The 21,717-nt window shown below is 35.2% G+C and overlaps 1 protein-coding gene across 2 annotated transcripts in view; it reads right to left on the bottom strand.

Moving 5' to 3' along the window:
• The window catches only part of IL1RAPL1 (interleukin 1 receptor accessory protein like 1), a 702,170-nt gene that overhangs the window by 265,376 nt on the left and 415,077 nt on the right, over window positions 1-21,717 (bottom strand). For both annotated transcript variants that reach the window (XM_027724383.2, XM_039382122.1), the window contains 2 exons: window positions 14,792-14,978; window positions 12,968-13,121 (listed from right to left, as the gene is read on the bottom strand). In XM_027724383.2, the coding sequence (XP_027580184.1) occupies window positions 12,968-13,121; window positions 14,792-14,978 (341 nt within the window). The remainder of the gene's footprint in view (window positions 1-12,967; window positions 13,122-14,791; window positions 14,979-21,717) is intronic.

Here is a 21,717-nt window from a genome sequence, read left to right as displayed (position 1 = left end):
TTGCCATACATTCAAAAATGGAAAGAAAATTTCAAGTCATGAGAGTCTTTTAATTCGGCTTGTAAGACCCAAAAACCCCCATAATTTATATTGTTTAGGTTTGGTTTATCTTTGAATTAAGTAACATTTTTCAGAACTGCTATTTTCAAAAGACAGGTCATAAAAAAATAAGTAACACTAACAAGCAAATTAAATTATCATATCTTTTATGGAACTAATTAGTAATAACAGGACACTGAACTTGTGTTTATAATATTTTCTTTCAATTTACCTATACTATAGTCTAAAGCAAGATATTTTCAGAGCTTTATGCTTTCTATTCATGTCAGCAGGCATATCTACCTTTATATCTTTCTGAGTGGAGTTTATAATCATTGTTCTCTCAGCTTCATGTGCATATCAAAACTACTATGACAGGTCTTGAAGATGCTTTTGAACCACATAGACAAGAAGACAGCTAGAGCAGAACGTTACAGACTTTAGTTTTTGAAAATATGAGATGTAATCTGCCAACTAGCATTTATAATATATTAGAATAAGACATTACAGAGCACATGTAAAACTATTTTGAAATGTCCTTGACTTTTCAGAAGCCAGAATAGATCTTTCAAGTTTTTTTCTTCAGTCTTTTGAACCTCTCTTAGTAAGAACAGTAGCTGCATAGGACTATTTCCTATTAAGCATACAGCTTTTTACTTGTGCACAAGAGTAGGGAAAAAAATAAATGCTTCTCCTGTTGTGATCACATAATTTCCAGCAAATATCACATCATCCACATTTTTCAAGTGTCTGTTCTTCCCTAATCTCTGTTCCTGTCCTCCCAGTCATCCTAAGAAACTGTCACTCCTCAAATGTGATCAAAAAGTCTGGATTGCTGCTGTATGAAAATGACAATCACTTCACCTAGCCTTAATTTTTCTTGTTGCCTGATGGTGTCAGAGTAGCTCCTCAGGAAACTGAATTTGCTCATAAAAATCTAGATATTTTAAAAAAAAACAACCAAAACACATATGCAACCCACACAAAGGAATGAGCCTATTTCTATTTAAATTAGCTTATCACAATGCATTTTTTGCCCTTTGCCAAGTTATTCATGAGTGACTTTTTGAATTCTGAACGCTAGCTCAAAATTCTGAAAAAGTAATGGAATCATTTTGAAGGAACAAAACACCTGAAAAATCCAAACTGGATTTCAGCAACACTCTGCCACTTCATGGAGGGGTGGCTGCTCAGAGCTGGAGGCTGGGGGGGGTGTGGGGGTGCTCCCTTTGGGCCAGCAGAGGTCCCTGCTGCCTCCATCTTCAGAGGGTTATTTTAGAGCTGCCTTTCTTCCCAAGCCTTGGCTTGTCCACTGCTGCTACCCGAGTTCTGCCCAGGGTAGGATGTGCAGATGGGTGGTTTGCAGGAGGGCAGGAACAACCACAGCAGTGTATGTGGGGAGGCAGGGTGGCCCCCTCAGAGCTACCTCCTGCTGCTGCTCCTGCTGCTGCTGCTGCACATCTTAGAAGTGACACCAAGACCCAAAATGCATCTCTGGTCTGTACCTTCAAAGGGCAGGCTGGGCAAAGTGAGAGAGGCCGGTTTTGGCCACTGAAATCACAAACTGTGCCAGGTTCAGAGGGGGTGGTATGTTAGGACAGGTCCAGCATGGGATGCTGTAAGGCAGCTGGTGCTTGGGCTGTAGAGCCAGGCTCAAGGCTGTGGTGGAAGTAGGAGGTGTTCAGTGCAAGTCACACACTGTCTTGTGCTGAGTCTGCAAGAGAGAAGGTTTGCTGGCAGAGCTATATGACAACAAAATAAAAATCACATCTCTCCTCAGGTTCTTTACTCACCTGAGCATTTAAGACAGTTGATATCAACATTAATAATGTCCTATTATATGTGCAAGTACTGAACAGAAGTAGTAGTTTAAAATAAATCTGCCATCTCTAACTGAAGCATCATAACCCACCTTCTTCTAAGAAAACATTTATTCTGTTTACTGCAGCTCTCAAGCCAAAACCTTTGTTTTCAGCAAGGACTCATTTTTCTTTGTTTATTTTGCATTGAATTGAGAATAGTGAAGTATGAAAGGAAAGCTTCCAGTTGTCTCGTAACCACAATCATCACTTTCAAAGAAAGCACAGGATGGAAAAAGGAACACTCTGTGTTACATATGAAGTACAGTTTATTCTAACTACCAAAATGAATCAAAACAGTAATATTTTAATAAAAACCTCTATATTATTTTGCACACTGTAGTTAGCTTAAAGAAATGCATGTTCTTATTCCATCCTAAGAAAACTTAAATACCATGAAAAATAATAATGGTAATGTGTCTTGAGACATGATGGTTCAGATAAAAGAAGGTAGAAGCAATATATTTTATTAGACCAACTGGTATAGTAAGCCCCTAAGATCTGAAAACAGCCTTGTACACCCAAAAGCTTGCCCTTTTTTTTTTTACTTTTTTTCAACTGTACATCTCAGTTAAAAAAAAAAACAACAAACAAACATATTTCTACTACAGATTTGTTCTTGCCTTCTTTGAAAAGCTAACATGAATTTTTGGATTTGTTCTATAACAATAAAATATTATGTAGAGCCAGCTTACCATTTCCAAAGATTATAATCATAACAACCATGGAACCTTAAAGTAGGACTCGTGTAATTTAGATACTTATATTGTAAATCTACATTTGAGTTTGTCAACTAAAGATCCTTGGATAGTCAAGAGTTGGAAGTGGAATTTTGTGTAACACAACTCATCTGATATTCAACACGTTGGCATAGAGAGGATACAAGTCATGCCATGGAATCGCTATGAAGAGCAGTGAGCTCATATGCCAGCGGGTGTAAATATTAAGCTTAGATAAGAGGAATCTTACCTCTAGAAAAAGAAAACAAAAAACAACCACACAACAGATCATATACTCACCATAAATGAACCTCCCACAACTTGAGTAGAATTGTGCTGTGGGACTAGTGACTCCATAAAGGGCTTATTTAAGGACTGAGAATGTTTCTTGTCATATCCTGTGTCTGCAGAAATATAACACTCTTGTTCAACGTGGGAAGAATGCAGTGAGGAGAAACAGAATGATTTAGAAAGGGAGAAAACTCACAGGTATCTTTCTACACTTTTTACACTCCCTCTTCATTTTGTGTAAAGAATGTGGAGGAAATTCACTGATTTATATCACTCCTCAATCATGGTTCTGTGAAGTATTATCCAATATTTTTAAATTAATCTAGTTCAGGATGTGAATATAATACTTCAAAGCAAAAGGAAAAACTACATTAAAGAAATGGAAAATGTCATTGCTAGTTCAAATTTCTTTTTCATATTCAAACAATTATTGTGTGTTATCAACTTCATAGAGAAAAAAATACAAGTTGGTGAAGTTGTTTTCCTATATTAAGCTCTCACACAGGTTAGTAAAGCATCAGAAGTTAAAATATTATATAATTTCAATTTTTTTATCTCTATTATTTTTCACATATTTTAATTTTTAAACTTTTCAGATAAATTACCATAGAATACAACATTAGTTCTCTTGACTGCTTTTTTTCAGCCCTGTACTTTTTCCAGTAAGTCAGTAGGTGTTATACTCATACTGATTCCAACAAGAATTGAAACAAACTATTCACCAAGTGAGTAAACTAGGAAGAACTATAGTTTCAGCTAGATTCAAAATTAAATTCTGTATTTTAGAGTCATGTAGAAATATATGGGCAGGTTTTCCCTTTTTAAAATGGTAAAAAAAAAAAAATTCATCTGCTGTTCATCCTGTTTTGGAAGGTCACTATGCAGCCATCATGCATTTTTCCTGTTACTAAAACATGCAAAAAGTATTTTTAAGCCTTTTAAAAAACTAATGTATTCACTAATTGAAAGAAATTGCATGACAGATAACCAATAAAACATCAAGGTGTTCTGCAGAAATAGATTTTTTGAAAACTGATTTCAATTTTTAAAATTAACTTCAGTTCTGATCTTTCATAACTAGAGAATCCAAGGATGAAATACTGGCTATGTTAAGTTGATGGACAAACTGACATTAATCTCAAAGAAACTAAGATGTCAGTGTTGATTCACACTTGTAAAAGAATTCAAAGTAAAATTTGTTTCTTAAATTTGATATGCACTGTTTTTCTATTGTTTATATACTATGATATTTTAGATGGTTAATTAATACTGTGAGACAATACCATGAAAAGAAGCCTTTTTTTTTTTCTTGGAGTGGTGAAGGGGAGACAACATTTCTGAGGTCATCTCAGGATGTGAATACTCTTAAAGAGAAGTTTTTCTTTTAATATAATGGAATATATCTCAGATACTATCTACATGATTTTGAGGCTACTAACACTGTACCCATGTGATATTCCTGCAGTTAAAATGAGGTGTCTTTCCTTTTCTTCTTTAAACAAAGTTTTTCTGCCTCTAAGAACAATTGCATTGATTTCAGATGCATGTATTATGTGGAATCTCTCCCTGAACATATGTATTATCAATATATTTTCACTTAGTAGCACTGAGTTTAGAATTTGCCTAAGCCAATTGAAAGACATTGAAAGCATTTGAAAAATGCTCTCCATTTTAAATCTAAATATTCAGTTAGTCTAATTGCTTATTGACTGTTTTTAGGAATGCGTACAGATTGTTTTTAGGATGGAGGCAACACAAGGTCCATATGCTATCATACATTTTATACTCTGATTTATTAAAGTACCATCCTGGAAGACTTCACTGTACACATAAATTATCTAAAGCTTTATAAGAAAAGCTAGGGAAATGACAAATGCTCAGTTAGAACAGTATGGGTGGATTTAGCATACTCTAGGGGAACATAAAAGTAAAATGAAGTCTTCTGCTACCATAGCAATAATGTGAAAAATTAACATTCATTGTAATTTATCTACCTTTTAAAAGGGTGTTTAACAGGCATCTTGGGTGCCTTAACAACAGATTTACTTAATTTTTTCAAGATATTATTGAGCTAAGGGTTTATATGTCTTTTATGTCTTTAGCACTCACTAAAACAGTTTTTTGGTAAACATTTTTGTGTACAGCTTCTTTCTCACTCTAGAATGAAGTTCATCTTAACAACTTCACCCCACTAAAGTGAAACAATTGGAAGTAGAATCATGGCAACAGCATCCACTCACAATCTTTATATTTCAATATTCTGATATGACTCACGAAGAAAGGGAAATTGACTCACACAAACAAACTTTCATAACTCAGGAAATGGCATTTCCCTAAATTTTTTCTCAACTGATGTAAAAAACAAATTTGGAGTTATTATTTTTATCTTAGTTTTTAACCTTACACACAAAGCTACAATTGAAAAAAAGTCTTCAGGAAAAACGTTCAGTAGAAGTTTAAAAAGACGTCAGGTTTATAACAACACTATGGTCAGAAATTAGCAAAACTGTCACAATTTTAACAACAGCATGCACAGTAACAATCTACACTTCTTGCATAATATCTACTTTAAGTGGAAGTCTTAATTTTCATTAGGGACTAAGATTTCTTCTACTGATCACCACATATTAAAACATCCCCCTACCTTTTACTGACACCATATTGTCAATAGGGAGTACAGGATTCCAAAAGAAGTCACGACTGCATCCTCAATTACATTATTTCATAGCATCTGTCCAAGCAACTATCACAAACCGGACATATTTTTTCCATTCTTTAACATTGTAGAAGATAAGAAAAGGCATCAATGGACATAGCACACAATGTAAAAAGGATGAATAAAATAAGCTTGCAAATACTGAAATTTACTTTAAGATACTGAATGCAAAACTTTCTAGTATATTTTAGGGTTTTATTACTGCCTTATTTTTGCATTATCCACACAAAAAGCCATAAGAGATTGGTCACTTCTCTTCTGAAGTTATGCTATCAAATAGAGAGGAAGAACTAGGTTGTAGAAAGGGAAGTGCAAAAAAATATCATTGCATAAAAAATGTTAATAAAATAAGAAAAGTCAGAAATAGTGGCCATGACCTGGAGGATTTTTTGACAAACAACACAAAAAGAACAGTATGCTATGCATGAATTAGGACATTGTCCAGAAAGACAAGCATGTAAACATATCCTCCAAAAGGAATCAGTTACTCATAGATCGAAGAAGAAAAACTCTCCTTCTAAAGTCCATAGAAACTGTTGTATTAAATAAGTTCTAACCACCCAGCTCTGTCTAATTCTTTGAATTACTGTCTAGAGGAGCTCTCTGTACCCAGTGATCATGATAGGAATAATCTCTAATAATTGAAGCTGTTTTTTGGAAGCACCCCAATTCAGCATTTAGCAAAGGAAGAAGTGTCAGGTCACCATCAAGTTGAAAATGAAGGTGACATTTTGTCTCCCTTTAATGTTTGCATCTGTTCTTTTGCTACATTACTGAGGTTGCTTTTCTAATTCATAATTTCAACCTATAACAGAGGTTGACATGACATCATTTGTACTTCCTTTGAAGTAAGATATATAAAGCTTTGCTCATTCCTGTCTTAATATAAGGCTGATTTTGAATAACCCACTTAACCCATTTACAATAAAAATGTTAAGTGAACATTTATAGAGAATTTTTTAATCAAATATCTACATAACATTTTGATTATTATTACTCAAATGCACATAGGAAATTAATTTAGACCCTTGTTTTCAGCTATATCAAAGTGATTGCACTATAAGAGATCACTCATTTCTAATTAAAAAAGAAACCATCCAGCCCACGCTTTAGCCATGTATTTGTTAAACCTACAGGATTTTATGTATTTTAAAATGTTAGGTTGGTATTTTGAACATTCTGCTCTCATAACGAGTCTATTGTTTGCTTTATATTTTATTAGTCTTTGCACAGAATAATGGTAAATAGAATTTCTATCATAGTTCTGGAATTTAGTTAAACTAATGATGAACAAAAGGATGAGCATCAGGTCTGATAACTATCAGGATCAGCTGAAGAGGGGCTGGGTACATTCAAAATGGCTCAACCCTGTCATTACCTGCAAACAACAAGCAAAGTCTATGTTCAAGTTCTAAATGCTTGGAAAACAACCCTCTTTAACACTTTTTTCACTTAGCACCTGCTAATGTTAAAAAGGTACATACATATTGTAGCACTTTTCTGTATTTCGATGTATCAAGTGAGAAAGAGCTGCACACCTGGAAAAAATTAAAGTCAATATCTTTGGGGAAAAAATGGTGAATATTTTGTCTTACACAGTCAGAATACAGTCCACTTAAAGTAGGCTATAACCTTCAAAAAGTGTGTGTGTGCCTCTTTCACTTTTTTGTTTTTCTTATTCATAAAATATGTATAAAAATCCACATGTAGAAGCTGTTAGGCTACTTATATAATTTAACCATAATTATTTCTTCATACTGTTTATTTTTACAGTGATCTTTTCAGCTCTAAAAATACATACATACATGTAGTAATTTAAGATTTTCTACTATGCTAATGAAGACTAATTCTGTCAGAAAGCAAGAGACAAGGCTTATTCAACATATCCCAGACTTTAAGCAACACTAAGAGTCAGCTACTGTGTAACTCTGAAACAGAAAAATTGCATTCCTTTTTTTGCCTAAAAAATCTAGACTACAAAAGTCATGGGTAGAAGACTGAAAGAGTAAACTGGCACTTTCAAGATTATTGCACAAATCTGTTAAACCAAGTAGGCTAAATTTAAATAAAAAAATAATAGCGTCAATGTACATTAAATTAGTATTGCTATAGCTTGATTGTAGACATGATCAAATCTGTAAATCTAAAATTGTGCTCATTACAGCTGGAGTTGTTTCCAAGGGGACTTTAGGGGTCTAACCAATGAATAGAGACAACGAAGTAGCAGCTGAGTAGAAGCTTCAGGAGTAAGAACCTACACATCAGTTCTGATTCCATCTGCCAGATATAAGGGCTTCTTACTTCTAACAGAACAGAAAAAATATTTTAATACTTAAAACTAAAATGCCATGGAGGAATTGAATAAGCAATGCTCCAACTGCAAGGTTGATTGGGTCTGTTTGCTTTATGATGTTCATCATTGAGAACTATTCGTTATTGCAGTGGGGACACGTACGATCCCTCTCAGACACAGGCTAGTCTTCATTTGATCTGAATGAAATCCTGCGAAAGTGGAAAGAGTTTGCAAATGCCTCAGTACTATAAGTAACAAAAAGAATATTATTAAACAATATTTAATTAAAAGAAACCACTGCAGGAAAATATTTTTGACCCATGTTGGGCACTATGCTGTAAAATACGATTCTTTCCCAAGTCTGAACATATTCTTAAATTAAGTATGTCAGAGAGAGCAGGTATGCCTTAATTGAAACTCCACCTATAAAAGTAAAACTGCTAATCTGACCACTCTGGAAGTATAAAAGTCTACATATGACTCTGTACATTGCAGGACTTTTTCGAATATGTATTTGCATAACCACAAACCAAAAAAGCTACCAACTGGGCTGTTTATGTGAATATTTTCATAAGTTACAAGCAGAAATAATCAGTGTATAGTTTGTGTTTTGAAAAGCATGTAATTTCTAAGTCAGATCTCAGAATAATAAGGAAATTGATTCAAATCTCTTAGACAATAATATGTTTTCACCATGAGATACAGATCTTCTAAAATATTTAAAATTTTCCATTAAGATCACAGAAAAAAAAACAACCAAACTCAAAACCAAACCAAACCAACAAAAATTTGAGCCGTAAAATAGTTGTTATTTTAAAGATGTACCCAAGGTGGCAATAAGTGCTTGTAATATAAGCTAAGAAAAGGCAATTTTCTTCATCATTCTTTAAAAGGAGGGAATATCACCTTTTACCATGGCCTAGGGATTTTCAACAGCTATACTAAGATGAGATGGATACCACCTAGGAAGTGAGTTTGGCCTTTTTCAAAATATGTGAATTCTGTTCTTACTTTTCAATTTTAGTTCCAAATCAGAATATGAGCCATTCCATATTTCACCATGAGGCACACAGGTATGTAAGGTATAAAGCACTGAGCTTATCATAACAAGCATACACAACATCAATACTGAAAAGAATGTGCATATATAATTGCATCCACAGCTAACAGTCTGGGATAACAGCAGTGTTTCCCCATAGCAGACAGAAAGGCTGCCAAAGTGCATCGTGTGAGAAAAAAAAGGGGATCCTTAGGTCAGTGATCTTTCATAGTTGCCCAGAGAGAAGAGCACTGAGGAAGACAGCCTGCTGCCTCATCCCCCCAGGGCTGTAGCTGGCTCACCCTGCGTGCCTTAAGGAATCCGGCAGCTACTACTTAATTTACAGTATTGCAGTTGCTTACACATATGACTCTGTTCTTCCAAAAAACTTTTGTGAAGATGTTCTACCTTCTACTTTAATAACTGTGGATAACACCAGAAAGAGAGCTTTTTATAAGTGCTTATAAGGTAAAGAAAACTGTTTCTAACCTTTCTCATATTGTCTGAAGACATCATAACTTTTCCTCCCCAATAAAATTTATTTTATTCTTCCTTTTTTTTTTTAAGAGAGACAGCCACATTCATCTTAAAAGATCACCAGAAAGTTCAGAGTACTCTGAATGTCACTACACTTTCAAAATACTTACAGGACACATTCAAAGAAGTGGAAAAGAGGACAAGTGGCCTGGGAGGAATGCAGGGGAATTGTACGGAAAGTTAGGGACAAGGTTAGGGAAACCGAGGCCCAGTAAGAATTGAGTCTATCCACAGATATCAAGGATAACAGGAAGAGCTTCTGTAGATATGTTGCAAGCAAAAGAAAGAATAGGGATAATGTGGGCCCTCTCCTTTGATGGAAGGAAACGGGAGACCTGGCTACCCTGGGCAAAGAGAAGGCTGAGGCTCCTGATGACTTCTATGCCTCAGCCTTCAACGGCAAGTGCTCCAGCCATGCCACCCAGGTCAAGAAAGGAAAATGCAGGGACTGGGATCTTCAGCTTTATACTGAGAATACTACAAACGTGTGTGCGTATATATATATACACATACATACACATACATATATATAAAAAATATCTGGCTCATAGATTTCTTTATCACAAGTGTGGTTTGTTTTTTTTTTTTCTGTTTCTAGAGGAAATGTGGTATATACCAGGAAAGAAATGTAGAAAGTCCAAATTCCAATCTTACATAAACCCATACTTGGAAACATAGCACATAGAAAATGTAAAAAAATAAGAGACTGTTTTCTAATGATGGGTGTGTGACAGCAGCACACACAACATTATCACAAAGGGTAATACTAAGGAATACAGAGAGTTACTTTTCATAAATCCAAATTTGATAAACATGTTATATGTTGATAAACAAATCGCAACTTCCCACATGTTCTGAAAACTCTGAGGTAAATTGTTAATTATTACTAATATTTTTAATTTTTTTTCATTCTAGTTAAAAAGTATCTTTGGTAGAGAAATTTCAAATGTCTTAGGAAAAAAAATCACTCCTTGTGGAGCTGATGCAATTTGATGGAATTTGTTGTCAGCAACGGTTCACACAAATGTCACCATTTATTGATACTGCCTGGTGACATGTTTGAGACTGTACGTCTGAGAGGTGTGTTATTCCTTTGTTTCCATTAATTATGTTTTCATTAATACAGTAAGGAAATCAACTATCAATTTAATTCTCTACTTTTAATTTGACATTTGCAACATTTATTTCTCAGTTCCTAAACTAAAGTTTAATTCCTTTTCCAAATCAAATAAACAGTCTGTTCCACCAGCCCCCATTTATTCTATGAACTCCTCAATGTATGTCCATGGCACCTCAACTTGCTTTTCAGGCCACTGAGAAAGCATGACAGGCACCTAAGTTAAGAATCTCTACCTATAAAGCACTAAATAAAAGTCTTATCAAGACATCAATATTGGTGTAATAAAATTAGTAGTACTATAAGTAAATCTGCTTGTCCTCTTTAGTCACATAATATTATAAAGATGTTATGAAGACCTACAGTACTACCCAAGTTTACTAATTTGGAGGTTGTCCTTAAATCTACTGGAGTTTGCAGAGGTGGAAATTGAATAATTCCCTCCATATGCATTCATTCATTTTTAGCACATCAAAATCAGCCAAGTCTCCTTCTGTCTCCGTCTAGTTAAACATTAAATACTGAACTCCTACCTACACTACAAGTGATAAATTACATTTTTTTTAAATTATTCCTACAAATGCAAACATGCATCTGATTCCAACTTTTTTTTTCCATTCTCTTTTTCGTCAGTCTGAGCCTGTTGAAATACTGCTGTGCAGTGGAGCAGGGGACAGAAGGGATCACCTGATGACAGAGGGAATACGTACTCTTCAAATCCATATATCATATATTGTAAAAGACAATTGACAACCTCCTTCTGGTATAAATCACATGCTCGAAGAATCTCTCTTTGTTTTCTTTATATCAGAGTCAATCAAACAGAGTACATAGATGTTTACTGTGAGGTTAATCACTTGACAGTAATTGCCTGCCTGTACTGACCAAATAAATCAATTCCATACAACAACAACAAAAAGATTCTGGTTATTGAGCTTAAATAAATACAATTGATTACTTGAAATCTCCCAAAACAACATAAATTATAGGATTTCCAGACTCATCTAATTACATACCACAATTCTCTATAATTTCTGTTAATGGAGAGGGCAAATGGGATACATTGAAAGAGGAAACAAACTTTTCACCACTGAAAGAAACTGTTGCTATTCAACCTACCACCCAACATTAGTGTGTTACTAGTTGTTGGTATGCAATAGATTTGTATATTAGATACTAAAAGGAGCAAGAAAAGCCCACAAAATAATTTCTCTAAGATTTGTTTCTTGATTTATTAGGTATTTTGAAGGTGTAAGAACTCATACATGCAGGCGTCTGACGGTCACATGGATCTAGTTCACCTCTAGTGTTCCAAGAAAATCCTTATTTTGCCTTCTTTTATGAAATTTACTGTGTAACTACATAGCATTGCATAGATCATTATGTACTCCTGTCTTCCATTGTTATCCTATAATTCTAAAGGCTGATTTTCTACCTTAGGTATATGTTCAACTATATGTTTTACGTATTTTTAAAACAGAGGTTGGAGGTCTGGTGAGGAATTGAAAATTCAGTGGACCATTCTTCATACTGTTCCGTGGACATCACTATTACAGTATATATTTTGTTTTCATCTATAATGGATTTTACATATTGATATGGTAGTTTTAAATGCAGATTATATTAAATGTATCTTGTTCAATTGCTGTTTACTAAATTATAGTTTATTTATGTTACATAATTACTCTGTGGAACTTGATACTTCAAAATGTTTTTGAAGCCAAGACTAAATGGATTAGAAAAATAATCAGACTAATGGAAAATAGGTTAATTGGTAGCCACGGTGAATGATAATTGAGATCAGGAAATTCTTGAACTATAAACTGCAGAAAGTGGGGAGAGAATACCAGGGGAATAATGCTACTACCCCTCAGTCACGCCCTGCTCAGGCACCTGTCACACAGGTGCAAAGGTCTCATTGGGACAGAGCTGCTGCTCTTGGGTTGTGGCTACAGCCGTTCTCACATCCAAAGACAATTAGAGCTAATACTATTGAGCTATTGCTACAGCTATGTTTAAATCCCAAGGCATTTAATCACATGAAGAAGTATGATAAGATTTAATAATCTTATTTTCTGTTAGAGGTAGTGCTTGCTGAATTTACCTGTTCCTTGACCACATTTTCCAGTCAAAAGAAAGAGCTCCCCACAATCTTTTGGAACAGAACAGAAGTCAGACTTGTCAAGGTGGCTAGAGATACCACTGTGAAGTATCCAGGAGAGCTTAAATGTATGAGCCGTTCATATCTAGGCACACAGCAAAGTTGTGTGCAAATGACTCAAATACACACAACTCAAATCACAGTATTCAATATTTTTTATATAAATACAGGAGATATAGCAAGATCCTGTAATTACCTGTAACTGTTAATTCCGTCGTTCTTCTGACAACAAAGAATCCATATTTTAACTCACAAGTGTAATTTCCAATGTCATCCTCTCTAACTTCCCGAATGACAAGAGTGTCCTTTTTAAACACAATACTTGATCTCCATGTCTTTGACTTGCATTCCTGTTTAAAGACAATATAACACTTCAGTGACTGCATTGTTACACTTAAAATGGACCACTGTTTACAATGCTGCTCAAAGCTAAGGGGGCTAGGCAACAGCCCAGGCTAGTTATAAACTGTGTATACACTAAACATCTAAAAATCCAGTCCATTTAGGTGTTGATTAAAAAGAAAAAAGATTGGAATTTTATCAGCTGATTTAATATTTGTGCCTCTGTCAAGAACAAGGAATTGATTTCTTTGGTGGTTTTCTTTTGACATTAGTTTGTTGAGTGTTTCCCATTTAATTTATGTATTTACCATTACACTTATGCCTGTGATCTATTACTTTTATACTGCCATCAGCTAGGCAGGCAAGGATTTTTATATTGCCAGCAGCTTCAGGCAAGGATTATTTTTTTTTCTTCTTAATAATTATTTTTTACATTATAACAAAAAAATTTAGAGAAGCAGAAGACTATGAGAATGAAGAGAAATATATATATACATATCTTTCTAAAACCATCTAAAAATCAAAGCTCTCTGAACTTAGAAAATGTGAGTTTTTAATCTACAAAAATATTGTATTACAAACACAAAATCCAAGATGAGAATAAGCAAATAATTGGTTACATTTCTCCTATCTTAGATATGCTGTAAGTTAATTTGAACCATATCTCTCTAGGCCACAAAATTTCCCTCATTAGATAGCATAGCCTTGTAATGGCCAGTCTTCGCGAGCGAAGATTTTTGGGAAAGGTCATTAACCCTTCCAGCCTGCGCAGTGGATTTTTAGGTGAGACACAGCGTGCGCTGAACTGAGCCCACCCTTTAGTCCTGAGGTTCATCTGCCGGGGCCGAGCAAAGCTTGGACAGTGGCAGTGAGGTCCCCAGGATGTAGGTTTGTTTAGAGTGACCTTCTCTTAGGTGGATTGCCTACCAAGGCTGACGAGCTCCACCTGCCCAGGGGGCCGGGAATCGAACCCGGGTCGCAGAGGTGAGAGTCAGGCACTCTAACCACTAGACCACCAGTAAACCATAATTAATAGCATTTATATTATCGTGTAAATTATCACACTTCAGAAAAATAATTAGAATGTATACCAGTGCATACTTAAACTAGGACTTCCTATATACACAGACATCTGTAAGGGTCTATGCAGACAAAATACACAGAACATAAATTTCCAATTTACTGAGCAGTTTGGGGTCTTTAAATAGAGAACTGGAGTACTGAGTATTTCATGTAGATAGTAAGAATTGAAGAACTCAAGATGCTGTTCATGGAAGTTCCAGTGCACTACACACAGGGAGCACTACCTGCAAGAACTTAGCCTTTAAGTAAAGATCTAGAAATCAGTACATATAGTAAGATTAAAAAAATGAAATTATATTTGCAAATATAACCTCAACTCATGCAGAAATCAAAGATTTGGTAGTATAAGCTGAATTTCATGCTGCAAAATTAAGCCATTAATTCAGGTAAGAGCATGCACAGATATCTTATAAAGTTTACCAAAGGAAGCATTTGAATCTCTCTCAATTAGTTTGTTCTTCTCTATCATTGATTCTGCTGTCTGTTCTTTACAAATTTTAAAACAATCGAAGTTTCATAACACATTTAGATCATGAAAATCAAAAGAACACTGCATAGTATCTTTTTGAAGGTATAGATCGATTGCATTCCTTACCTTATACCACAGAATTTCAGGCTCCCTAAATGGAAATAAAAAATCCTCAATTTCAGGGCATGAGATTTCCTTGCTTTTGCTAAGTTCAGCTTTCTCAAAATATTTCATCTTTGAATTGTAGCAGAGTCCAGTGTCATTTTCACCCACCGTCAGCGAAATGGACACTTTCATACAGTAAGTTGAGTTTCTGTAATGCAATAAAAACAGAAAGAAAAGTCTAATATAAAAAAAAAGAATAATTGCCAATGCACATGACATTGTTTTTCATCCCAAGAAAAAATTAGAAAATTTTGTGTGTATTTTATAGCTGTTCATCATAATTTTGCTTCTTTCTCACCAGTAATGACAATATTTAGAAGGTGCTGATTTGCCTTACCCTATGACGAAAGGTTTATTTCTCCCTTTCATCAAAATCTTTCTAATATTAGTGTCCTTACTGTGTATTTGAACAATTTCCCAAAAAATAAGTAAACAATAACAGATCCATGTATTTACCAGTGAAACTATACAACCAACTTGCTCACAGACACCGTTTTGGCAGCTCTCAGGAGGGAAGGGATCATACTGTAATACTACAGGCAAATGACAAATTGGAATTAGAGCCCCACACCAAGAGCCACCTATTCATCAGCTCTGAGCATTCCTTAAATGGGAAGTGGTGGCCTTTTTGTAGACTTTAATTAAAAAGAGTCTTGTGACCCTTTTAATCATACAAGGAAGGATGTTTCAACCTAACAAAGACCAACTTGTTTACTTTAGCTTTTAATCCCCACATCCCAGGACAAAATGTTGTTTCTGCATTACCTACAGCCTGCATTAGTTTGTGCTCTCTCCTGAAACTTATTACTGACTCTGCTCCTGGATGTTGATAAGCCAGGCAACCAGAGAGTAGGAAACATTGTCTGCCTTCCCACATTTCACTGTGTGGTTTAATTAGGCTCAGAGACAAAATTACTTAAAATTTATTTATTTATTTATTTTCATTTGAGTTTCCATGTGGGCAGTAAATGAGTGTGTAAAGTTGAGTACTCCCCAGGAACACACTGCGACAATGCAAGATTTCTCTCCTAATGTTTTGTAAATGCATTTGACCCTTGATTTGCTGAATGAGGATCCTGCAGAGAACACTAAGGAAACATTCATCTCCTTATCTCCATTCTCAGGCTCTATGAGCTGATTATTATTTACAATAGAATCCGGTGTATCAGACATGGGAGAATCTCAAAGATCCATTTCTTAATATCTGTTTCATTTCTCTGTTCAATAAGAGAGAACAGAAATTCTTAAGGATAAAGAATAAGAATAGTTAATTCAAAGAACTCTAGAGTCCAATTTTTGTAGAGAAAATGTAACCCTGTAAGGGAAGCTCTGTAAGTAACTATAAAATTAGAGAATAGTCTTAGAAAGTAAATTCTGGAACAGAATGACTCTTAGCTATCCAGTTAGTTCATGGATTTGTAAGGAAAACAAACACAAAATTATTTCCTTATAATGAAGCTGTAAGTACAATTTATTATCCCATTCAAGAATCTGTCTGTATAAAGCAAAGTTATTTAAACTTTATGCAAAGCAAAGAATGAAGTCACTGAATATGGATCACTCTTGCTGCTTTTAAGCTGTTAAAGAGATGATCACCATTCTTATCTGCATATGCAATTAAAAATCACCCTGTTTTTAAAGGACACTTCTTCATTCATGTACCTTATGTTATTCCTCCATTAGGATACTACTTGGAATATTTTTTTTTTTTAATCATGTGGTTTGGAAACATCATAACAAGTCAGTTAATTCTGTTTTTCCGAATTGGTAAAATTCTTTTTCGTTACTCTAACTCTTGGAAATGGGGAGAAGGCCTGAACAATCCATCAAGCTCTGAGGTTCAAGAGTATACTAAATAGAAGAGAAGATTCTGTTATTGGATGACAGGGAGCAATATATAGAGACGTAATTGGCTATACAATTTTCACATTTAAATATTCCCTTTTGATCCTTCCTATGTGTTTGAGCATTATGTTTTGTTCATGTTACTGAACCTCATGATTTTAAGTATTTCTAAAAGGACCTAGCAGGGCGAAAAACAAACAAACAAACAAACAAACAAATGACACTTAACTGTCCTTCCATTCTCTGAGAAAACAAGTTAAGTAAAATTGTCACATATGGATCTTTCAAAATTCAGAGCACATTGTGCAAAAATTATGATTTGATATTTTGATCTACTAAAAAACTCTGTTCTGAAACAGTGACAATGTCAATTGCCAGACATAGAATTCCTTCTGGTGCACATCCACGTTTCCATCACAACAGCAGATCCTTCACCAGATGCAGCTAAGGCTTTCTGCTCCATAAGAGAAGTATTTTGGAAATATCCCAGAATGTTTAAGTTCATTGTTTGAAGATGATATTTCTAAACTGTCAGACACAAGGTACTAAAAAATTTGGGGTGGATTCATTGTTAGCTGACAAAGAATTTGAATGTTTCTTTCAAAAGTCTAAAGTGTCACCAAAAGAACCTAAAGTTCCAGATGCCCACTGGTGAGACAGACTTTCTTATTCTGACTCCAAATACAAACTGCACTGTCATTATGACTCATCTCATACTCCGTGTCAGAAAGCAAGGGTGTTGGTTTGAAACAAAACTCAGAATGACACAGAAGGCAGAGCTACACAAACAGTATGAGCAAAGGAAACCAAGCTAATGGGCTCAGAGAACAGAAACAGAGAAAGAAAATTAAGTAGCCCCCAGGTGGGAATGAAGAAGAAGAAGAAGAAGAAGAAAGAGGAGGTGCATTTGCTGATTGCAGCTAGAGCATGAAGGATACAGTAGATGTCAAAACTCTCAGGTAGCAGAAAAAGTAGCAGGCAGTAGAGCCCTCTGGCAAGCATGCATATACAGAAGAGGGTAAAAACTGTTCATGTGTTAGAATTAAAAAAATTTTCTGTATTTCTGTTACTGGAGGTACCAGATAAGAAACACAAAACTATACAAAAATCCTCATTTCTTGAGCTAAAGGCATTTTAATAACCTGTATTAGCTAAAATAACTGTGCTTTAACTCATCACATGATACTTTTGAGGGGTTCTTTCATTTGTTTGCCTGGGGTTTTTTTCTGAATATGGTAATAAGAAGTGACAAGTTAGTCAATTTTTTGTTCTCTAATTAGTCCAGTCACAAACGTAGTGTACAATTTGCTAGAACCTTTTAGTACATATAAGTGAAACTTTCCATTTTCTTCTTTTATTCAATAGATTTTCAAGTAATACAATAGTGAGATCTAAACAGTACAAAATACAAAAACAGGAAGCAAGAATCTCTTTGGGGATTTTTATTTAAGATAACAAACCCATTTAAATCTTAAAAAGAAGTTAAAATAACAGGTAATTTGACAGAGAGAAAAGGAGGGGGAAGAAGATGAGGTAGTGGGGGAAACAAATAAGAGAACACACATGGATCAAGAACAGCTTCTCTAAACTTTAACACTTGCAATATTGACATCTAAATTTAAAGGAATTGCTTAGAAAACTAAGCACTTAAACCATGATTTCTTTATAAAATACATCTCTGAAATGGGTCAGGTGGGTTACTCTTATGAAACTATGCTTTTTTTCCTCCAAAAAAACCACTGGTAATTGTCAGTCTCCTCTTCAGTCTCACCAGAGAGAGCTCAGGAGTGGATTTATACAGCTCAGTACTCCCCAGGCAGCATCTCTCATCATCCCTATCCATGACAGAAGGGAAACTGGGACTCTACCCATTGCTTGTGCACTCTGGTGGTTTGCCATCATGCTATTTAACATGGTTAAACAAACTGAAGAATAAACAGGAAACCAAAAAAATCTCTTCTATGTTTTCCCTCATCATACCAACTGAGTTGGAAAAGCAACTTTATTTCCAACTCCTCGTAAACTGGACGTTAAAAAGAAAGTCTGACAAAACTCTTTTCTTCACAGCTTTGTTTTAAATTTTAATAAGTGAACATAGCCACTGACGTCAATATCCATTTTCTATAAATGGTCCATCCCATTTCTGGAGGAAACTTTTGTTGACTTCATTAATTAGTTTTTTCATGGTTTTACAGACACAATTTTGTCCTTTTTCAGTCCAAGTAACTTCTGTTAGAATTATTTGGATGCCTGAAAGCTGGAGAGTAAAGCATTCATTCAAGAGAGAAACAAAAACACGTTATTGATAATCTACTCGTGCTCTTGGCCAGTAGCTCCAAAGGCTCTTTGTGAGCTTTAAAACTTTAGCACAAAAATTTTTAAAGCCTCTACATAGCAGCGGGGTTGTTTGAGGACATGCCTGAGGCCTTGGGCCACATGGTGACTGAGGAAGGCCAGCATATCATGCTGCAGCCAGAATTGCTATCGTGCACTGAGGTCCCCTTGGTGGCAGGATCTGATGCCCCCATCAGTCTGTGGCTTCCGGACCATTTGCTCAGGACAGCAGTTCACAAACTTTATATGCAAAGTTCCCTTCTGGTGGGTTTGGTTTTGGTTTGCTTGTTGTTCTTGTTTGGTTTTTTTCCCCCCAAACTCTGGAATGGCTGACTCCCACACTCCTGGTTCCGACAGCTGAAATTACAGATTACCTTTTCCACAAAGCTTCCGGAGCCAACTGAGCTGCCAGTGCTGGGGCAGTGCTTCAGGCATGGGGAAGAGAGAAGTGGAAGGAGGTGGACAGAAGTCGGCTGGAATTTTCCTCTGTGCTTTACAAAATTATCTCCTTCTTCCATACCCTGGGGGGCCAACCCAGTTTGAAAACTGCTTTTGACCTCAATTGAATTACATAAGCACTGATTTCTTCCCTCGAGGGTCACCTAATTATGTGCATGATACTATGAAATAACCCAGTGCACACGAGCCTCCAGGACTATTTGAATATCAATGCTCTGCATGATACTTGTTGTAATAGGTTTGAATTAGTCACACCAGAAAATATTGTTTGGTTTTAATGCCCGTTTCCATCCTTGGAAGCCAAAACCTTCACATTTTATCTTCTTCTGACACAAGTGGTACATGTTGCCATCCCAAGTTTCCTCTCTAAGCCTGCCAGAAGAGGATGTCAAAGTACAAAGTCTAACTGCATAAGAATAACACTTGCCTTGTGTTAAAGGGAGCTACTGACTGATGTGAAAGGCCTTTTATTGATGTCCTGAACAATAAAAATTAAATAAAAATTAGCCTTTAGAAAGGGAATTTAATTTTCTTATCCTCAATATACTTTAAAGCTTATTTTGGGGGTAAACTAGAAAAAACATATATGTAAATGTTTATGTTATTGACTTTTTTGAATGATCCCTGTCTTTTTTAAAGTCTAAGTGAAATCTATTCCTTTACAAGAGCTGGAATCAATCTGATATTGATTTTCAGATTTTAATAAAACATCACTTTCTCAGGAATGCTTGGACACAATTATGTCATTAATCTTAATTAAGAACTTGTACTGGTAATTATATGGAAAGCAAAATTACATAAATTACATAAAATTAACTACTTTCCCTATCAAACCTTTTTTTTGAAATTAAAACTTCCTTTCAGATAAAAGAAAAAAGCCATATTTTTATGGTTCAAGAATATAAAATTTTTTCTATAATGAAACTCTGTACTCCTACAGTATATAAATCTAAATACATTTCACTTGAAATTAAAGCTTTTTTACAGGTAACTTTCAAAGAAAAGTCTCGTATTCTTACATCTGTTGCTATAATCTATGTCTATACATACATGCTTATAAATCAGTCATATTAGGAATTCCAATAATTGTAAAAGTAATCAGACAGAGTATGTGCTTCAAGAAAGTTACCAAATAAAGATTTAAAAAGCATATAAATACTACACCTGTATGTTATTCACCGTGAATAACAGTGAATTTTAAAAACAACTTCCTATTAAAATATATTGTATGGAAACTCCTGCAGAGAATAGCACTTACATATGGATTGCAAGTAAAAATTTTAGAGGTTGTTAAAAAGGATAGGAATAAATCAAAAAAGCATTGTACTGCACACGATGTAAATGGTGAGTAAAATATGGATTACCACTAGTCTGAATTTAATAGTACATTTAATATTTTAGTGCTACTTACAAATTTAGTGCTAAATTAGCTACTCATTTCAGTAAGGCTTCCCAGGATCGTTAGTGAAAAAATTTTGGGCTAGTGAGTCATGAAGTACTAAAATGGAGATGTGTCAGAATGATACTAAATATTTTCACTGCAGTAGATCGATGTATATTACCAAAAGAGACAGAAGTATAAAAAGCTGTGAAGTGTACCCTTACAGATGAAAATCCCTTTAGCTTTCTACAAACTGCAGTAGGGAGATAATACCTTAGCATGAAACGCCTCTAGGTATACTGTCTCCTCATAATTCAGGAGATGATGGCCCTTGCTTTTTCTTGGGAACCAATGAGCATGAAAAAGAATATTTTTTATACCTTACTTACTACCACGTGTCAGAATAGCAGAAATGCAGTACTGTGGCTTCTTTGGAAAATTATAAGTTAGTAGTTTTATTATTCCTCCAATTTGTTTCATTTTTAGAATCACAGAATCTCAAAATGGTTGAGATTGGAAGGGAGCTTTGGATGTCATCTGGTCCAACCCCCTGATCAAGCAGGGTCTCCTTGCCCAGGAGCATGTCCAGATTGCTTTTGAACATCAACAGGGATGGAGACTCCACAACCTTCCCGAGCAAAGTGTTCCAGGTACAGTCACTGTTATGGCAAAAAGTGTTTCCTGATGTTCAGAAGGAATACTCTGTTTCAGTTTGTGCCCATTGCCTCTGGTCCTGTCACCAGGCAACACTGAAAAGAGCCAGGCTCCCTCCTCAGATACGTGTATACATCAGTGAGATGCACCTGTGCCTTCTCTTCTCAAGGTTAAACAGTCCCAGCTCTCTCAGCCTGTGCTCATAGGAAAGATT

Source organism: Pipra filicauda, unplaced genomic scaffold (genome assembly GCF_003945595.2).
Source record: "Pipra filicauda isolate LSUMZ 115617 unplaced genomic scaffold, ASM394559v2 scaffold257_size1096998_pilon, whole genome shotgun sequence".
NCBI classification, from domain to species: domain Eukaryota; kingdom Metazoa; phylum Chordata; class Aves; order Passeriformes; family Pipridae; genus Pipra; species Pipra filicauda.
This window is presented reverse-complemented; position numbering and strand designations above follow the sequence as displayed.